This window comes from Lampetra planeri, chromosome 22 (genome assembly GCF_965212315.1).
Source record: "Lampetra planeri chromosome 22, kcLamPlan1.2.h2, whole genome shotgun sequence".
Taxonomy (NCBI): Eukaryota; Metazoa; Chordata; class Hyperoartia; order Petromyzontiformes; family Petromyzontidae; genus Lampetra; species Lampetra planeri.
In genome coordinates this window covers 12,901,446-12,919,568 of record NC_136128.1, presented here as the reverse complement: position 1 = coordinate 12,919,568, position 18,123 = coordinate 12,901,446, and the positions used below count along the sequence as shown (strand labels likewise).

Genomic DNA, 18,123 nt, shown 5'->3' with positions numbered 1-18,123 from the left:
CACCTCTCTCTGCTTCTTACATACTTTGATCTTCGGTCACATTTATTTAAGAGGTGGCTCTTCTTGTTTAGTCCTCTGCCAAATGGCAAGTAGTACTTCAAGTTAACTTGAAACAGCTAAGAACTCAAGAGACCAGGATGAGTCTCATTTACAAGAGGTTCCTGGGGCATTAGTCTGCCAGTAGGAGGCAATAATTACTACGTTGAGTCCCAGTTGAGTAATTTGTGGCATGCCCTTGGGTCAAGCTCCCGCCATCCTTTCTGACCTTTAGCTGAAAAAGTTGCGCCAGACAAAATTCAACGAGCGAAGATAATTTGAACGGCATGTCGTTAGGCATTGTTTTGTTGCTGCTTGTGGTTGAGACTGCGGTCTGTTGTGGTGTGATAGAGCCATGGGAGCAGAGGCTCCCAGGGGCTGTGTGCACACCTGAGTTTCACATTTGAAAACCTTCCAAAGAAAAGGATGAAAGTGCGAATGCGTTCACTCCCTCCGTCCGCATATATATACTCTCAAGTTGTTCTACTAATACTTACATTATTAGCGCAACATTCTATCGCTCAAAAGACCGGGCAAATGAATCGGAGTGCATTTGCTTGTACGATATGTTAAATCTGAGATAATGGATAACCCCTTTTTCGGCGAAGGTGATGTCACACACCATGCACGTGCCTGGCCGCCTCTCCCGGTGACGCCGTCACGAGCTGGCGTCGCTACGTCTCACGCCGTCCCATAGCGAGCTGGTGTCGCTACGTCTCACGCCGTCCCGTAGCGAGCTGGCGTCGCTACGTCTCACGCCATCCCATAGCGAGCTGGCGTCGCTACGTCTCACGCCGTCCCATAGCGAGCTGGCGTCGCTACGTCTCACGCCATCCCATAGCGAGCTGGCGTCGCTACGTCTCACGCCGTCCCATAGTGAGCTGGCGTCGCTACGTCTCACGCCGTCCCATAGCGAGCTGGCGTCGCTACGTCTCACGCCGTCCCATAGCGAGCTGGCGTCGCTACGTCTCACGCCGTCCCATAGCGAGCTGGCGTCGCTACGTCTCACGCCGTCCCATAGTGAGCTGGCGTCGCTACGTCTCACGCCATCCCGTAGCGAGCTGGCGTCGCTACGTCTCACGCTGTCCCATAGCAAGTTGGCGTCGCTATGTCTCACGCCGTCCCATAGCGAGTTGGTGTCGCTACGAGACGGTGCTACGGGACGGTGCTAGATGAGCTGGCGCCGCTACGTCTTGCGCTGTCCCGTCGCGCCGCTCAGAAGCCAGCGCCGTGTCACGAATCGTACACCCCCACCGAGGATGAGCGCGCACGATGTCCATGAGTGCGCTTTGTTTGATTTCTTTAATAATACACACATTCTACACGCTTAGTCAATAATACTGCCTGGAAAAGAAAACGTGTTGCCAAATGGTTGTGTTTACAAATGCATAATTTGGTGACGAAACATCTACTTTTGTGTTGTCTTCTGCTCCTGCCATCAGGTTATCAATCAGCTGGACTCTGACTTTCAAGGCTGGCTGCAGGTCAAGTTCAAGGTAAGGCCGCTCCACAAGACCGCCTCTGCTCGCGGGTTGCCTCTCCCGGCCTCTCGCCGCCCCGCCCCTCCGGCTGGGCAATGCTGCAATCACAATTCGGAGGGGGCGCATCATTATAGGGGACACCGATCAACCGCTTGAGGTTTCATTGCCCAGCACCGCACACCCCGCGGTGGAAACGCCGAGGTGCCAGGCTCCGTAATTCGCACACCCCCGCCGCCTCTCTCCACCCATCGGTGTACGTGGGAATGTGGTGGGGTTAAGTGTGGGTGCTCCCGCGTCTTTCCGAGAGACGTCCGGCCAGCATGGAAGAGTAGGCCAAGCGCCCTCCAGATCGAGCTCTCGGGAGCTCCCTCGTGTGGGTCGACAGTGGGGGATTCAAAGACCTCGCCCCGTCGTTTCAGCTACCGTGCAGAGAGATGGAATCGAAGCGGCGACCTCTGGATTGCATGCACAGGGCGACAGACGCTTCACCTCGGCACTGATCGACGAGCGATGGGATGGGGACGATGACCGTTGACCGTTTGTGTTGCCGCCGTCTCCCCACAGGCGGCCGGCCTGGAATACCTCTCGGACGGGGACCTGCGGGACTGGGGTGAGTGACGTGGCCGTGGGGCGGCTGCCTCAACCGTTTCTTCTCTGCGCCACCGGCTTCTGTTAAATGTCCGTTTAAGAGAAAATTGGACGAAAAATGGACTCGTCTTGAACAAATGCAACCCGGTTCTGAGAAATGAGTGGAGAGTTGTGGTGAGAGCTCTGCTTGCTGTCGTAATCTTCACAAGATTGCTTTGCTTTTGTTTGCTCTACAAAATAAGAGTAACGTTTATCGCACGATGGTCAAACTGAGTTGTATAATTCTCAGACCTGTTTTTTTGTGTGCAGTCATTTGTGAACAGCCTGAGACCATCAACTCGCTGCCCTAAAGAGCCCGGTTTTAATCACAGGTGGCTGTAGTCTGGCTCCTGTGGTGCTGGCTGGGCTCTCTTCTATCCCAGGCTCTGAGCCCATACCCATAGGCCTATACAGAGATTCGTAGGCTTACAGAGACCCAGAAACTTCCATAGGAAAGCATAGACTTACGTAGAGACCTTGCATACAGAGGCGTAGATGGACAGATGGCCTTCGTGAGACGGGAGACAGCCCACCGAGACACGTGGAGTTGGGTGGGCGAACAACGACCTTGTCTCGTGACCTCGTCGTCTTCCCCCCCTGCAGGCGTTGAAAGTCGTGCAGCAGACATGGTGGTGGCACCTCCACCGGACGTTCAGGTCTACAACTCGGAGTTTTGGTTGTGGCAGACGGGCATTCTGGGGTAAGTCCTTAACAGAGCATCGTGGAGGGTGGGAGACAATGAGGGAGGGGGCGGTGATGTCACCGCCTTGGCTGAAGAGGCTCTTTCACTCTCACCGATTGTTTTTTTTTATGCCCAAGATTCGGGCATTAACGGTTCTATCGTGTTTTTCCTGGGTTTCAACAGGGGTAAGTTGCTACTGCAACGTTATCCTGTCATTACAGTTATCTTGGATGGAATATTCATCAACAAAGCTTCCTGTTCACCATTGGAGTGCTTTCTTATTTTAGCCGCGATGGTGATGAGCGGCTAAGAAAAAAGTCTCGAGATGCAGACAGAGAAAGTTTATCAACACGATTAGAGACTCCGGTGCACTAAGGCAGGGGAGGACTTCATCCAACAGTGGATGGATCCTGGCTGATGAGGATAAGAGTTATTATTTTGCCTTGTAATGCACCGCACGGTATCTGCTCACTCTTGTGGACTGAAAAGGACTCGCAAGCGTGAGGAGGAAGCACAAATGAGTGGGAAGGTAGCATCCAGGATGAGCCAGCACAAAATTCCCTCCAAAGCTTTGTGGTCCCCGATTATAGAGGTGTTATCAGACAATTAATTAGCAATTACATGTTGGTGAGAAATGGAAAAGCCATGCGTGCGAGGGGGCAACACTCTATCCCATGGAATGGGTGGAGTCCACATTTGCTCTCCCGCTTTCTCCTGGAAAGCCAGGGTATGGCCCCTCCTCGAAGCCCACGTATAAAGAGTTTCACAAAGTTTGCGTAGTCCACCACCGCCCGGGCATCATCATCATCATCTGTGATGATAGATTCATAACCCATATTATGGCCACTCATTTTAGCAGTGGAATCGTAGAGGGAGGGGATCATCGATGTCCCGAGTGAAAACGTCGCAGAAAGACTCGTCCGTGGATGGACGCCCTTGGTGCTGACTTGAGACTGCACCCCCCCGCCCCCGCCCCTCTTGTGTCCAGACCTAACAGGAGGAGCACGTTCACAGATACCGTCCCGGGAATCAGCAGAGTGTGGCAGGGCTACGCCCTGTCCATGTCCAATACCAGTGGCCTCGGCCTGGCAAAGACCGGCACCCAGGTACAGCAACCTCTCGCCTACCCACAAAGCTGTGCTCGCACACAGCTGCTGCCGCTTCTTCCGTACGGGTATGGATTGAGTACCTCCGCTACAAATCGAGACGTCTTGCCGCTGCCTCCGTGGGATGGCGCGCGTGAACCACCCACGCCTCGAGACCCAGAGACTCGCGCGGAGAGACTGCGGGGGCGTACGAAGCGATCTGCCACTCGTCGCCGTGTGCCGCAGTCGTGTTGGGGTCGCTCCTCTCGCTCCGTTTGCGTAGAAGGCGGGAGAGCACCCGCCGTGGAGGGTGCGGCGCAAGGCGGAGTTCGCCGCTCACGTGGACAACTCCCATCATGCCTTGCGCGCGTGTCATGTGACCCCCACGTTGCACGTACTAGGCGAGGCTTGAAGCATCGTCTCTGCAACTTGGCGTCGTGCAACGACCGACGCGTTTGTGGAAGAGGGCGTGCGATACATTGTTGACGATGATGATGATGTTGTTGTTGTAGCTGAAGGTGTTTTCGCCGTTGCACATCTCCATGAACGTTCCGAAAGTCGCCATTCTGGGAGAGGAGTTCATCGTGGTGGCCACCGTCTTCAACAACCAAGAGACGGGGGCGGCCACGGTAACGTAACGTGACGAAGTGGGGGGGGGGGGGGGTGTGCAAGGGGGTAGTGTTGGGGGGAGGGGAATGCATCCTCCTTGCAGTCGTGGGTGGTGTTGCCAGCGAGGGCCTTGTTTAAACTTCATGCAGCAGGGCCTATGCCACCCCAGAACCTCTAACGATAAAATAGTGTAAAATTTAAAGTTCAAATGACTCAACCAAAGCACCCGTGTCCAGTCTCGCCAGATCTTGAAAGCTAAGCGGATTTTGTTTGGGTGAGTGATGACCTTGCATGGCAACATGCTACGTGGTGGGACCAGTGCAACAAATGCTTCAGTTGTGGTGCACTACTACGCTGCCACCCTTGTGCTCCCCGCCTTCACCGATCGGCACTGAACAGCGTGGTGGGGGGAGGCCCTCATCCAGCAGTAGATTGACACCAGAGGCCCGGTGCAGATCGTGCGCTCACTCTCCCTAACCTGGAGCTCGGTCGATCACCTCCTCCGCAGGTCGTGGCGACGCTGCAGGAGAGCGAGGCCAACTTCACCGTGCTCTTCCCGTCGGCCGGCACCGTCGCCAACCAGCGCGGCCTCGTGGTGCCCGCTGGCGAGTTCAGGACCGCGTCGTTCGCCGTGTCGCTGCTCGCCGTGGGCGAGGTCTCCTTCACCGTGGTCGTCTCCTACCAGGGCATCAACTACACCGTGACGGCGCACGTCGTCGTGAAGGTGAGCTGGCGTGGACACCGCCGTCATCATCGCGAGCCGTGAGCCGCTTGCCGGCACGCATCATCAGTTTGGGTGGCAGATTTGTGCCAGAAAGGCACCACGTGTCAACGGAAAAAAAATTGCCATGACATGCCATCCCAAAGTGCGCCATCTCGCATCATCGCACGTTTTCGCACCACCCTTCCTCTCACCCGCTGAGCAGCTGGTGCCTAGTGGCTCATAGTATCGATTAACGTTTTGAGTGGTGTTGCTGATGATGAGAGTCGGGTGGTGGTGGCTATGCACGTGGCCTGTAACCAGCACTGCGGAGGAGGCGAGGGTTGGTGGAAGCTCCCTTCCCATAGGTGTTATGGAGGCACCCTACCTTTGCTCTCAAGGAAAATGCAGTCGAGGAAAAATGTGGACCTCATTCGTTCCATCTGTATGGGATGGAGGGTTGCCCCCGTGCACCGGTGGGTTTTCTCTGGGTGCTCCGGTTTCCTCCCATATGTGAATGCTCTTTAATTGGCGGAAAACAATTTAACATATCGGGGACTGCAGAGCTTGGGCAATGTTGTTAGTGCCGGTTCACCGCGTAGCTGCTGCCTTCCGGCTCGTCTGTGGTTCATCCTCGCGCCTCAGAGTTGTCCTCTCTCTCTACGCGAGCGGATAAGTGGTGGCACGTTACGAGTTGCATTGACGCTCCCCCGATCCCGATCGATTGGATCGTCGCGATATGGGGAGCCACGATTCCATTCATGACTCGCGATGGTGGGGGGGGGTTGGGTCTCGTTGGTCTCCGCAGTTCGCCGGATTCCCACAGACTCACTCGCAGAGCGTGATGATCATTCTGTCGCCCACCAATGCCACCTTCAACTTCCTCTTCGTCTTCCCGTCCAACTTCGTGAGCGGCAGCGGCACCGCCATCATCTACATCTACAGTGAGGGCGGGCGGGCGTGGGGGGGCGTGTGCATGTCTTCTGAAGCGCAAAAGATTCTGCTTTTCTTTGTTCCTTGGGGGTAATTCACTCCTTCTCGACTTCTGCTCCCGTTGTCTTTGTTCATGTCCATGGCACCAAATGTTTTTTCTCTGGTGAAGCATGTGGAGACGCGGTTGCGTTTTAGATGCTGCTATACAAATGGAAGTTGTGTTACTTTGCATTTATCGATTCTGTCCACAATGGACCAATGCCCGGTGGCGAACAAGAACGCGCGTAATCCAAATGCACGGCGTGTAAATGTGGTGGGCCACCAAACTTATCCGAGAAGTTCTGTGAGGCGCTCGGTCGGGAAAAGGTTCCGCACCCCTCTCCTTAACCCTTCCACACGACTCCCGGCCGCCTCGATGATGGCGGCCCGTAGTCGCACGTGTGCGGGTACGGCATCGTCTCCCATTCTGACTCGCCTTCTTCCTCCCCAGCCAGCATCATGGGGCCGTCGATAATCGGACTCGAGAACCTGCTGCAAATGCCGTGCGGCTGCGGCGAGCAGACCATGATCTACTTAGCTCCCGGGATCTACATCCGCATCTACCTGGAGCTCACGATGCAGATCACGATCTCCGTCCGGGAGAAGTCGCAGGACTACATGACGTCAGGTGACAGGCGGGCGGCGTGGGGATCGTGAGACAAGACGGGGGGGGGGTGGGGGGTGGGGGTCATATTCTTGTTTTTTTCAGTAAAGTCACGTAGAAGAAAAATAATAATAATAAAAATATAAAACAATAAAATTTTTCACGACGTTTCGACTGCAACACAAGCAATCACCATCAGCTGTGAAACCCAATGCGGCTCGCCAGGAGCCAGCTGGCGAGCGGTGCCCTCCGACCGTCGCCGAGTCGTCGTATTTGACGCAATCCGCGACGACCGACCGCTCACCGATGGCGTCGAGGCAGGAATGCTCCCCGCATGGAGGCACAGGCTCCCTGCGCAATGTGCGCCAACCCCCTCTGCCGTGTGTGGCCCCGTGGCCTGGCTCCTCTGCCAGGAGTTTTACGCCAGATCCGTCGCGAGAAGAGCGTCCGTCGACGTTGCGAGCGCATCGCCTGTGCTACGTGATTTAGCCAGTGAACAGAGTACACCGTTCTTCTTCTTATCATTTATTAACATCACTGTATCCTGAGCAAAGGACAGAAGTATCCTGAGCAAAGGACAGAAGGCCCAAAACGCCAAGTACACCGTTCTTCTTCTTATCATTTATTAACATCACTGTATCCTGAGCAAAGGACAGAAGTATCCTGAGCAAAGGACAGAAGGCCCAAAACGCCAAGTAGCGACCCACAAACAGCACTGTCAGAGTTGCAATGGACGAGAGTGTTCTGACCTGCAGCGTGGTGGTTGAACAGTGCGGATGAAACCAGCCTGTAAATCTGGGAGAGAGTCCTCAACATGGGTGCAGTGAAGCTCACGGGAGCAGTAACCATGGTAGCAGTAGCAATAGAAGAGTGACAAGGAGGTGACTGACCGCTGGCGAGCAAGTGACGAGTGAAGTCAGTGAGTGCAGGATCGCCAATCATAATTACGTTGCAGAGTGTGCCATCCCTTGGGGGATCCTTTCACTGAAGGTGTGATGCAGACATGAATCTAGTTTGTCAAGTTCCATGATGCTAACATGGATGTTTTCGCAACCGATATTTTGATTCATAAGGGCCACATATAGAGAAACGTCGGTGGTCATGTGCTGGCTAACTGACCGGTATATGTTAGTGTGGAGAGCGGTGGTGCAGCGGTTAGGGTGCTGCCCTACGAACCCGGTAACCTGAGTAACCTCCTCAGGCAACAGCTCCTATGCCTATCCTAGGCTGACCCGGTCTCAAATGAGTAGCTGGTGCGGTGTGTGAGTATCGGCACTGGGGAGATAAAGGCAGCCGCACGTGGTACTGGCCACCCACCCCCTCGTGTGCCATGCGGGCCTTCATAGGCCTTAACAGTATTTCCTCAAAGGCTGCTGCTGCTAAATGGTGGGGTTCTTTGTCTTTGTTCTTGTAGGCTACCAGCGTGAGCTCACCTACGCGAGGACCGATGGGTCCTTCAGCGCCTTTGGAAACAGGGACCGCGTGGGCAGCACATGGCAAGTGGTGGCGTGCGCAGGCGCCCGACCGCACCACGGGACCCTAGGGGTGGAGCGGCGCTCGCGTCAATTCTCCAAGCTGGCGAAACGCGCGGCGAATTGTGCGACTCAGAACCGCCCCTCTCGATCCGTACGCGGAGTGATGGGGCAGTGGTTGGCCCACTGGGCAAACAAACCCCATTTCCGGCCACAGATACCTCCGCGCTCCACACGGCGTGAGGTGCCTTCACCCAGCGATGGATTGACCCAAGGCGCTGTACATTTGTATTGGTTCAAATGACCCCACGCAGCCACTAGAGGCCGCTATATTCACCAGAATGTAAAAATATTTTTTTATTATTGCATCCATGGCCTTGCGCTTCGGTTCATTGAGGTGCCACCGGGGCGTCGAATCGCTACTCCCCCGGTGGCCACGCACCTCGCCGCCATCCCAGAACGTCGTCGCTGTTTAAACCGGCGCTCGCTCCGTCTCTGCGCCACCTCTCCCCCTCCGCCTCATCCCGCCTGCGCAGGCTCACGGCGTTCGTCCTGCGGAGTTTCATGCAGGCCCGGCGCTACATCTCGGTGGACGAGCAGGTGGTCTCTCGGGCCCGCGCCTTCCTGCTGGGCGCCTTGCAGCCATCTGGGGAGTTCGTGGAGCGTGGCAACGTCATCCACAAAGAGCTGCAGGGCGGCTCCGCCGGGCCCCTCAGTCTCACGGCCTACACGCTGCTCGCCTTCCTGGAGGACCCCACGGTACATGGCGCACTGACCCGGGGAGCGGGGCCCGCACGCGTCGCTCACTCATAAAATAGATGTGTCCTGGTCGGGCTCTCGCTTGCTCGTTAAGTGAATTTGTGAACTGCACACGCAGGTAGATTTCGCAGCCAAATGTGAGTGATCCTTAATTGAGTTTTTAAAGTTCTTTCAGAAAACCTTTCCCCGAGCTGTTTTGAGGCAGTTTCAAGCGAAACGTCATGCGTCTGGGCGCTGCTAAACTCGGCGGTGGTGGAGTTGATTTTAGTAACTGGCGAATTGTTAGACGCTTGTATGCCGCGTAACAATTTTTATTTGCTTGACTGTGTCGGGTGGTGGAGGGTAATGCAACAGAAATTTGGCCGGATCATTACCAATGCAACCTAACCAAACAATCAATCGACTGTGAAGTTAAGTTGTGCTTGACAGACTTCCCTCTACAATTTACAATCACGATTTGGAAATTCGCCTTGACCATGGCGGCGGTGGCAGTTCGAGCGCTCGTACAAAGCGCTCGTCTGTTTTGGATTTGACATTGATCGGGCGTCGCTGCTGACATTGTCGTTTTTTTCTTCCTGCGCGTGTCCACGTGGCAGGCCAACCCGGCCACGTACGCGAGCGCCGTTCAATTCCTGGAGGCGAATGTCACCGGGGGCGGCGCAGCGGCGAACCTTCCCCTGGCGCTCACCGCGTACGCCCTGGCGCTTGCCAAAAGCAGCAATGCCGGCGCGGCGCTGGCGCTGCTCAACGCGCGCGCTACCGAAAGAGGTGAGGCCCTGGGGCGGTTCCCTTGCCGGCTCCCGCGGGACACGCGACGTTTAAAACCAGGGGTGGGGAAGCTGCGGCCCGCGACTTCATTTCACGCGGCCCTGTGACTTGGCTGCAAATGGCCCGTGGCCACGTGAGGCCTAGCACTCGGAACGGGCCCACACATTCAATTTGTGTGTCACTCAATTGGGTGCGAGAGGGGAATATTTCCAACAGTTTCCAACCTCGGTGCGCTAGGTTGCCTGATACTCGACGGAAGTCGTGACCGACTTTTGTTTGTTGGAGAGCGTCGCGATGGAGTTGTGCCGACTCGGCCCGTATGTTCTGGCAGATGGCCTCAAGTTTTGGGAGGACACGACTTCGGGTCAGCTGCAGTACTCGTGGCAGCCGTCGGCCGTCACCATTGAGGCCACGGCGTACGCGCTGCTCGCTCACCTGCACCAGGGCAAGGTCACCGAAGGAATTCCCATCATGAAGTGGCTGAGTCAGCAGCGGAACCACCTGGGAGGATACTCCTCCACGCAGGTGAGGGCCGTACTCTGTGCTTACAGGCTCCACCATCGGCAGAATCGACTTTGCTTTTTAGAAGGGAGGATCGCGCAAACACAAATCCACCGTGATGTTTGTCGTGCCAGAACAAAGTTGGCGGTGTCTTCCATCGCACGGTGCCCACGGTGCTCGTATCGCCACTTCTGGAAAATATTGCGCAAGGATCGATTATAGGCTCTGCTCACGTTGATCGTCGCGTCTCTTCCAGGACACGGTCGTGGCGCTGCAGGCCCTGTCGGAGTTCACGGTGGCATCGTCGAGGCAGGCGTCCGGCGTGGTGACGGTGTCGGCGCCGGGCCTGGGCGTCCCGCACACCTTTAACCTCACTGGCACGAGCGTCACGGAGAGACACAGCATTGAGGTGTGCGCGGTGCCGCAGTGCCCTCGCTCTGCAGACGCGGCGGAGATTTCCCCCTGTGCGATGGCACAACCGCCACTGCCCCGCCTGGGTCTTTTAAGTCTGTGGGTCTCTGCGAGTCTGCGGTGGTCTAAGTCTCTGTATTAAACCGTGGACCATGTAGCAGCAACGCCATTGCCTGCTCTGATCATTCACGGGCAGCATCTCGGATATTCACTGGGCTGCCCCTGAAGCCATCGACTGGTCCATTCACTAACCTCGACATGGATATATCAAAGCTGTTGATCAACTCCCCACCGTATCACAGGATAAATGTGTGAGTCTGTGGGAGTCTATTCTGTGGTTCTGCACTTAATTTGGCTAAATTCCAGCTCTGAAAGTTATAAATATCCATCCGCCGTTCATGCCATGGGCGTGGCAGGCGTGTGAATGCTGCCCCCTACTGTGTGTGGACCAGACGGCACTCGAGGGAATATCAGTAGCTCTTCGATGTGCGCTTCCACGGGTCGTGATCCAACACGAAGGGCCGCACTGCTCTGCGAGAGATCCGAGAGGATTCTTTTTCTCGTGATACGTCGCTAATTGCACAATTGGGATGACGTTGGTGGAAAAAGATGAAATGATGAATAATTATATTTTTTATTTGTGTTGCAAAAACAGCTACACACTGAGCAGCGGTGTCAGTCTGGAATTCTCTAATTCTTCTTCCTTCACAAAGCCGGTTTAGGTTACAAACGTCTCTAATTCCTTTGTTATATTTTTCACTAGATTCCCCCAAGACCCAACATGAACGTGACGCTGTCCACGAATGGTTCTGCCAGTATCATCGCGCAGGTACGAGACGGCATGACATGGGTTAAGCTCGCGCCTAAACGAACGGTAGCTCAAGACGCCGTACGGAATCGGTGGACGCGTGTTTCCTGGATGAAGATCGAGGGGACGTGTAAATGTTTTAGAGGGAGATGGTCAAGAAATAGAGGCGAGGCCTTGAGCCTGGACTTGAACAGGGGCAAGGAGTTGACAGCACGGGCGGCTGGGGGGGAAACTAAGGGCTTGTCACAGTTTAGGGGATGGGGGGGCACAGTCAAACTGGCGCCAAAAACGATTCGTCTTCGGTGGCCCCCCCTCGGGCCAACAACCGCGAGCTTACGCGCGTGCGCATCGCTCATAGTCCACCCGGCGCGACCGTGCTCTCTCCGCAGCTGAACGTATTCTACAACGTGTACCCTGCGGTGGCTCGGCGCAGCGCCCGCGCCGCGGCTCCCGTCCCAAGCTTCGAGCTGATGGTGGAGCTCAACGACAGGCATGCCAACGGCTCCATCGGGGAGATGATGCAGCTGAAGGTGTGCACGAGGTATGGGCTCCACGTGCGCGCGGGCGGGCAGATGGGGGGGAGGAGGGCAGCTTTCATCTTTTTTCCGCTGCACAGCCGAACGATGCCACGTGGAGCTGGAATGGCCGAGGGAGGCACCCAGTGGGAGTCTAGCCGTGCCGCTGACGTCGGACGCAATGAACGTGTGACGTCCGTGTCACGCGTTCACCTCCGATTTTAGCATGGTTGCCTACGTACGGTGGGAAATATGCTCTCCGTACATATGTACGTTCAACGTGCGACGGAAAGTCGTTGCTCTGCTTTGCCTCAGGCCACATTTTAGGTGTCTGAGGTTTGGTTCTGGACCGGCTTGGAAAATGATCCGTGGTAAACCCACCCCGTACCATGAGAGCCACACGCTGGCTTGGCTTGGACGTGCCAGGTGGGCAAGTGCTACCATATCCTATGAATTATGAGATGCTCTGTAAATATGCACCTCGATCTTGTACCCAGTGTCCATAAATCTATACAAATCTGCGCTATAAACATCCCCCATGTAACCTTAACGAACTGCTGGGGCGAGTGCTGTTAGCGAAGCTCTTTATAAAGGCCTGCACAGAACACGAGATGGGTGGCCAGCACCATGCACAGCCACCTTTGTCTCCCGAGTGGCGAAGTTTACACCGCACCAGGTATTCGTGAGGCCGAGCCAACCTAGGGGAGGCCCAGGACCGGGACCTGTTTAGATAATCGTCATCGATGTTTGCTGCGAGCAGTAATACAGCTCTGCTCGCCAACTGCTATACCACAGCTCCACACAACAAATCTGATCGCATGCACGTGTCTATGGGATTGAGATGCATTTCCAACTTTTGATTTAAAATTACGAGCCTTCCAGAAGCGAGCGAGGTTTGCAACGCGGCTGTGATGGCGCGTGCGGTGCTCGTCCGGGTCGGCAGTCGTTCTTGAGCTGCGCCACCTCGCGGTGCTGGGTTTACCGTGCGTGTCCCCTCACCGCCATGACCCCGTGTCCCCACACCAGCTGGAAGGGCGAGGGCGAGTCCGGCATGGTGCTCATGGAGGTGAACCTGCTCAGTGGCTTCGTGGCGGCCAAGGACCTGATAGTGATGATCAGTAACCTCAAGCTGGTGGAGGAATCTCCGGGGAAGCTCTACCTCTACTTGGAGAAAGTACGTTACGAGCACGCGGAACGCGTGGCGTGTGTGACCCTGGTTGCGCGAGGAGCGGCAGGAGGTCACGGTCGTGCTGCTGTGCAGCTCTCCGCTGTTTTTCCGGCCATGACGCATGTCTTTGCTCGGCGCGATGTCCGACGTTTTGCTACGCGCGCAGGGAGCTTCTTCAGGAACCAAGGGAAGCCCGTCGGAGAGCCGTACATGCAGATGTTTCGGCGTGATGCATTCATAGATTCTCTTCCCCCCCTCCCCACCGAAACGATCGGGATAAATTATATAGATAACAACATCCTGTTTTTAAAGCTTCTACACGTGTCCCACCAATCATCTCCTGTTTACATCCACGAGCCAGCGGTGGAAATTCCCAATTCCTATGGAGAGGGCGAGTCTATCCATAGTACAACGTGGTTATCGACTTCCCTGCAATTGAACTCGCAGAGTTTCGATTGCGAGCCGCTCGCTCTACCGCTGGGCCACCCGGCCAATCGCAATGCACGTGTTCAATCGCGAACCCTCTCTTGCTTGCATTTGTCCAGCACAGCTGCCGCGATGTGGTTGCGACATTAGAACGCAGTGCACAAGCTTGAGGCAATTAATATATTGTACTCTTTAGAGTTTGAGCAAAGAAAAAAACAGTGATTTTCTTTACATTGGATGTTTATGCAGGGTGTTTCTGGTTGCGTTTTCAGCTGACGGCCAGCCAGACGTGCGTGTTCATCCCACATTACCGAGTGGCCTTCGTAGCCAAAGCCAAGGAGGGATCTGTTGCCATCAGCGATTACTACGAACCAAGTGAGTGCATACACCCTGGCGGGTAGCACAAGGCTAACGCACTCATGCCTCACCGCAAGCGTGGACTGGGTTTCATTCCTGACTCGGGTGCCTTTTCTGCGCAAGGTGGAAATGTTCTCCCCAGTCCTGCATGGGTATCCTCTGGGTTCTCCGACTTGGACAAACATCCCAATGCTGAAAATGAACCTGCAGATTACTCTCTTATGATTTAACGTTCAGCAGCACCCTCCAAAAAAGTCTCGAGACTTGAAACGCAATGACAATTGAACGTCGTCATTGGCCACGATCCATCCACTGCTGGATTATGATGGCCTCCCAAAGCCACCCGGCACTTGCACACGATCCGATGTAATCGCTCCGTCTCCGTGGTGAACGCCCTCTCAGGGACACATTCTCACCTTCGACCGCCACTCCATAGTGAATTCTCGACCGCCGTGCCGTCGTTCCTCGGAGCGACGCGTCCCGGCACAATCCCATTTGCTCTCCCTTCCACGGCGTCGCCGACTGGCACGGGAATCCGTGCCTCCCCACCCCCGCCGGCGCCGTCCCCGCTCACGCCGCGCCGCTCCCCGTGTCGCCCCCCCCCCCCCCAGGGCGCCGGGTGGAGCAGGTGTACTCGTCGGCGCCGCTCTCCATGCTCGGGACGTGCTCGCTGTGCGGCCCCGACTGCGCCAGGTGCAAGAGCAACGTGAAAGGCGGCGGGGTTTCTGCGGCCGTGCCACTGCCCCCCGCCGCCGTGGTGTGGGTGGTCGCGCTCGCGGCCCTCGGCCAGGCCTGGCTCGGCCTCTGAACGTCGACGGCCGCTCCACCGTTTGGCCCTTGGGGCGACCGTTGCTCGGTGACTGCGTTTTTAATAAAAGTCATCATAACTTGATCGTGATATTTTAACGTTCTCTAATCTTATTGTTTTGCTATTTTCTTTGCCATCTTAAGTTGTACAGCAAGTTACTAGTTAGGCAATTGGCAGGTTGTGTGTGGTGGGGTGGTAAAGTGTGGGTACCCCCACATTGACTGAAGCTTCTGCCCAGCTTGGAATAGCTGGACAAACACCTCCAGCAAGGCTCCCTCCAGCTTCTGGGCGTGCAGGGCTGTGCCTTTACCTCTTATCACAAGTGCTGGTGAGAGAGAGAGGGAGGGAGAAGTACAAATCGGCTGCGAAGGTCAAAGGGGCCCCATTTCATCTAGCGTCATTCATACCAACAGGCATCCCACATTGCTGTACATTAATTAAGGACCAAATCCCACATCTGTGGTTGGCTGTGTACCACGCGAAAGTTATTCTTACAAACGTCTGCTGTGTGGTTGTGATGAACCGTGGCCCTGTTGCTTTGTGTAAATAAAGGATTTTGATTTGATGCGATGCCGCTCTGTTGTTCTGCTGGATCCGTGTTGGGTGGGGAGCGTGCACACCAGGGACGTGCCGTCAGGGAGGCAGAGCCTCACCCGGCATACTCCAATGAAAACAGCTGTTACGAAAAGTAAAAAAAAATCAAATAAAAGAAATATTAAGATTTTTCCACTGATCTGTGTTATAAATGTCATTTTTGTATGATTCCAATCATTTTTATAGTCAAATACAGGAAGAGACTAGAGGTGAGGCAGCGACGAGCTCAGCCTCCCCTCTGATTGTGCAACCCCTCAATAACTGAATTAAGCGTGTGCCTGTTACTATCTCAGTATGTCACCAATGTAATGTTTGTAGACCCCTTCATTTCATGTCCTCGCCTTCCATACTCCAGGTAACTTATTTCACGTATGTGTATAAAGATATTGAGGCTCGCTGGTCTCGTCATGAAACTGCAATTAAAAAGCACCAGGGGAGGCAGCTATCACATCTGCCTCACTGAGGGGGACGCGTCTAACACGCCCCCTCCGTGAGGACACGCCCCTCAGTGAGGACACGCCCCCCTCGGTGTGTGAATCTGGCTCAGACACGAGCCAGTGCCTCCCCAGCCATTGACCTCACCGCACGTCACTGCTTCCCACTGGTGCACACCACCCCCATTCGGAGTGTGGCATGGTTTGGGCAGGTGTGCTGTGCTTCTGGAAAACAATATCTCGTTTTAATTCACCGTCGACCATGAGCGATCTGCTGCTGGGTGGAGGTTTTATGAAAGTCGTGAGGTCTCAGCCCTGCGCACGAGCCGCTTCCATCGCTGCGCGAGTTTTCGGGTTGTGCCACCGCGTGCGGTTCGGCACGGTGTCTGACGTTTTGCTGCACGCGCTGTAAGCTTCTTCAGAGCCGTTTAAATGCAACTGCGTTTCAGCAGCAGGAATGCTCCCACGATGCGTGTTTGTGTGTTCGTGCCTCGTAAACTACTAATGGCAAGTTGGGACGCTGTCTATAGGAAAGCCACCCACACGGATTCCTATCTAAAGCTTGACTCCCACCACCATCCAGACAAAAGAATTCCCTCATCAAAACACTACACCATAGGGCCCGTTGCATCTCCGACCAGCACCACCGAGCCAGTGAGCTTGAACACGTATGCCAGGCTCTCAGGAGGAATGGATATTGTGACCGCACAATCCGCAAAGCTGCATCCCCAACCATCGGTAGAGAACCATCTGAGGACTCAATCAAAACCATCACCTTACCATACATAGCAGGGGTTACCAAAAGGATTGCCAAAATCTTTAACAAACACAAGATCCAAGTTCGGTTCAATATAGTACACACAATCCGTGATTTGATCCCATCGGTGAAGGATGCGATTCCAGACATGCAATGTCCTGGTGTCTATCAGCTGAGTTGTGTCTGCGGCAGCAATCACATTGGTGACACGAAGCGACGTGTCTCAGACCGGGTTCGCGAACACAAAGCGGATTTGAAACACGGCAGATCCAACACCTCGGCGGTGGCGGATTATTCTTTCAACGCTGTGGGCACACGCGGTGACATCGTGTTCTCCGAGACCAAGGTGCTCTGCAAACCCTCGGGCCACCATCAGAGATTGGTCCATGAAGCCATCCAGATATACAAACACAGACAAAACTTTAATCGAGAAGATGGATTCAGATTGAGCAATCATTGGAATGACGAGATAAACCGCGCCAAGTTTTAACTGCTGTGATTTTCACTCGCCCACCCGGTTGTCGTCGTCAGATTACTAATTCGAGCTCCTTTACCTGCTAATTTCTCCAGCCCACCCGTCCCTACACGCCACAACCCCCTCTCTCCCCCGTGAACTCCGACAGCCACGACTCGACAACACTCCTTCCCCCCCCCTTTCCCACCCCTCACGTGCCTATATAAAGCCACCACAGCAAATCATTTTCTCACCTGAAGACGGACGCTTGTGTTGCGACCGAAACGTCGTGTTTTCTTTTATTATTTTTTCTATCTACGTGACTTCACCGAAAGAACCAGAGAGAATTGTTAAATCTGTCTGTGCGGAGCTTTCAGCGTCACCCCTCCTATGCTTGGTGGATTGTTACCGTATCCCCCCCCCCCTACCACAGGAACCGAAAATCTCTAATCTGTGGATTTGACCAGACACCCCACAGTCGTAGCAGGACCCTGGCAGTGCCGGCCATGGGATGTCGCTGGGCCATGCTTCACCACGCTGGGCAGTGTGGGTTGGCGACGTCTTTTAATGAAATACCCGCCCAACAGGAAACCTGGCCACTCGCTCCCTGCCAGCAGCTGTCGTTGCAGCCGCTGGTGGTGGTGATGATTGGTCGTTCATGAGTTATACGCGCCGCGATGCCGAGGGGATATTATCGCTCGCACCTGGTAGGAAGGAGGCAGGTTCACCTCTGACAAAAGAGCGCACAGCTCCCGTGGGCTTTAGCCGGCAAATATCGAGTGAAGTGATGGGTCTGCGCATTCCATTGCAGTCGGAGCTTAATAACTCGCAGAATAAATTGAGTCCTCACCCTTCAACAACCTCTCCGAACCCCAGTGATGATTCTGATGATGACCACGTTCCCCATGGCGACGGGCGTGGTGATGACGATAATTGGTGATTGGGATGTTGATTGACGTGCACGTGACGCGACGCAGGCAGAGGTGGTGGTGCTGACTGACGCGCACACACCCCGCACACTCTCCCACTCCCCCCCCACACTCCCCCCCCCCCCACACTCTCCCACTCCGCCCCACACACCCCGCACACTCTCCC

At 55.1% G+C, this 18,123-nt stretch overlaps 1 protein-coding gene across 1 annotated transcript in view; it reads left to right on the top strand.

The window, feature by feature from the left end:
• LOC144725069 (CD109 antigen-like) overlaps nt 1-15,354 on the top strand; it is a 29,683-nt gene extending 14,329 nt beyond the window's left edge. The window contains exons 17-34 of the mRNA XM_078604527.1: nt 1,479-1,532; nt 2,082-2,127; nt 2,748-2,844; nt 3,815-3,932; nt 4,424-4,540; nt 5,029-5,244; nt 6,029-6,164; nt 6,644-6,820; nt 8,211-8,292; nt 8,805-9,027; nt 9,624-9,795; nt 10,127-10,320; nt 10,553-10,705; nt 11,471-11,536; nt 11,905-12,056; nt 13,057-13,204; nt 13,897-13,999; nt 14,593-15,354. Coding sequence (XP_078460653.1) covers nt 1,479-1,532; nt 2,082-2,127; nt 2,748-2,844; nt 3,815-3,932; nt 4,424-4,540; nt 5,029-5,244; nt 6,029-6,164; nt 6,644-6,820; nt 8,211-8,292; nt 8,805-9,027; nt 9,624-9,795; nt 10,127-10,320; nt 10,553-10,705; nt 11,471-11,536; nt 11,905-12,056; nt 13,057-13,204; nt 13,897-13,999; nt 14,593-14,789 — 2,451 coding nt within the window. The 3' untranslated portion in view covers nt 14,790-15,354. The remainder of the gene's footprint in view (nt 1-1,478; nt 1,533-2,081; nt 2,128-2,747; nt 2,845-3,814; nt 3,933-4,423; nt 4,541-5,028; nt 5,245-6,028; nt 6,165-6,643; nt 6,821-8,210; nt 8,293-8,804; nt 9,028-9,623; nt 9,796-10,126; nt 10,321-10,552; nt 10,706-11,470; nt 11,537-11,904; nt 12,057-13,056; nt 13,205-13,896; nt 14,000-14,592) is intronic.
• Nucleotides 15,355-18,123: the final 2,769 nt, after the last annotated feature.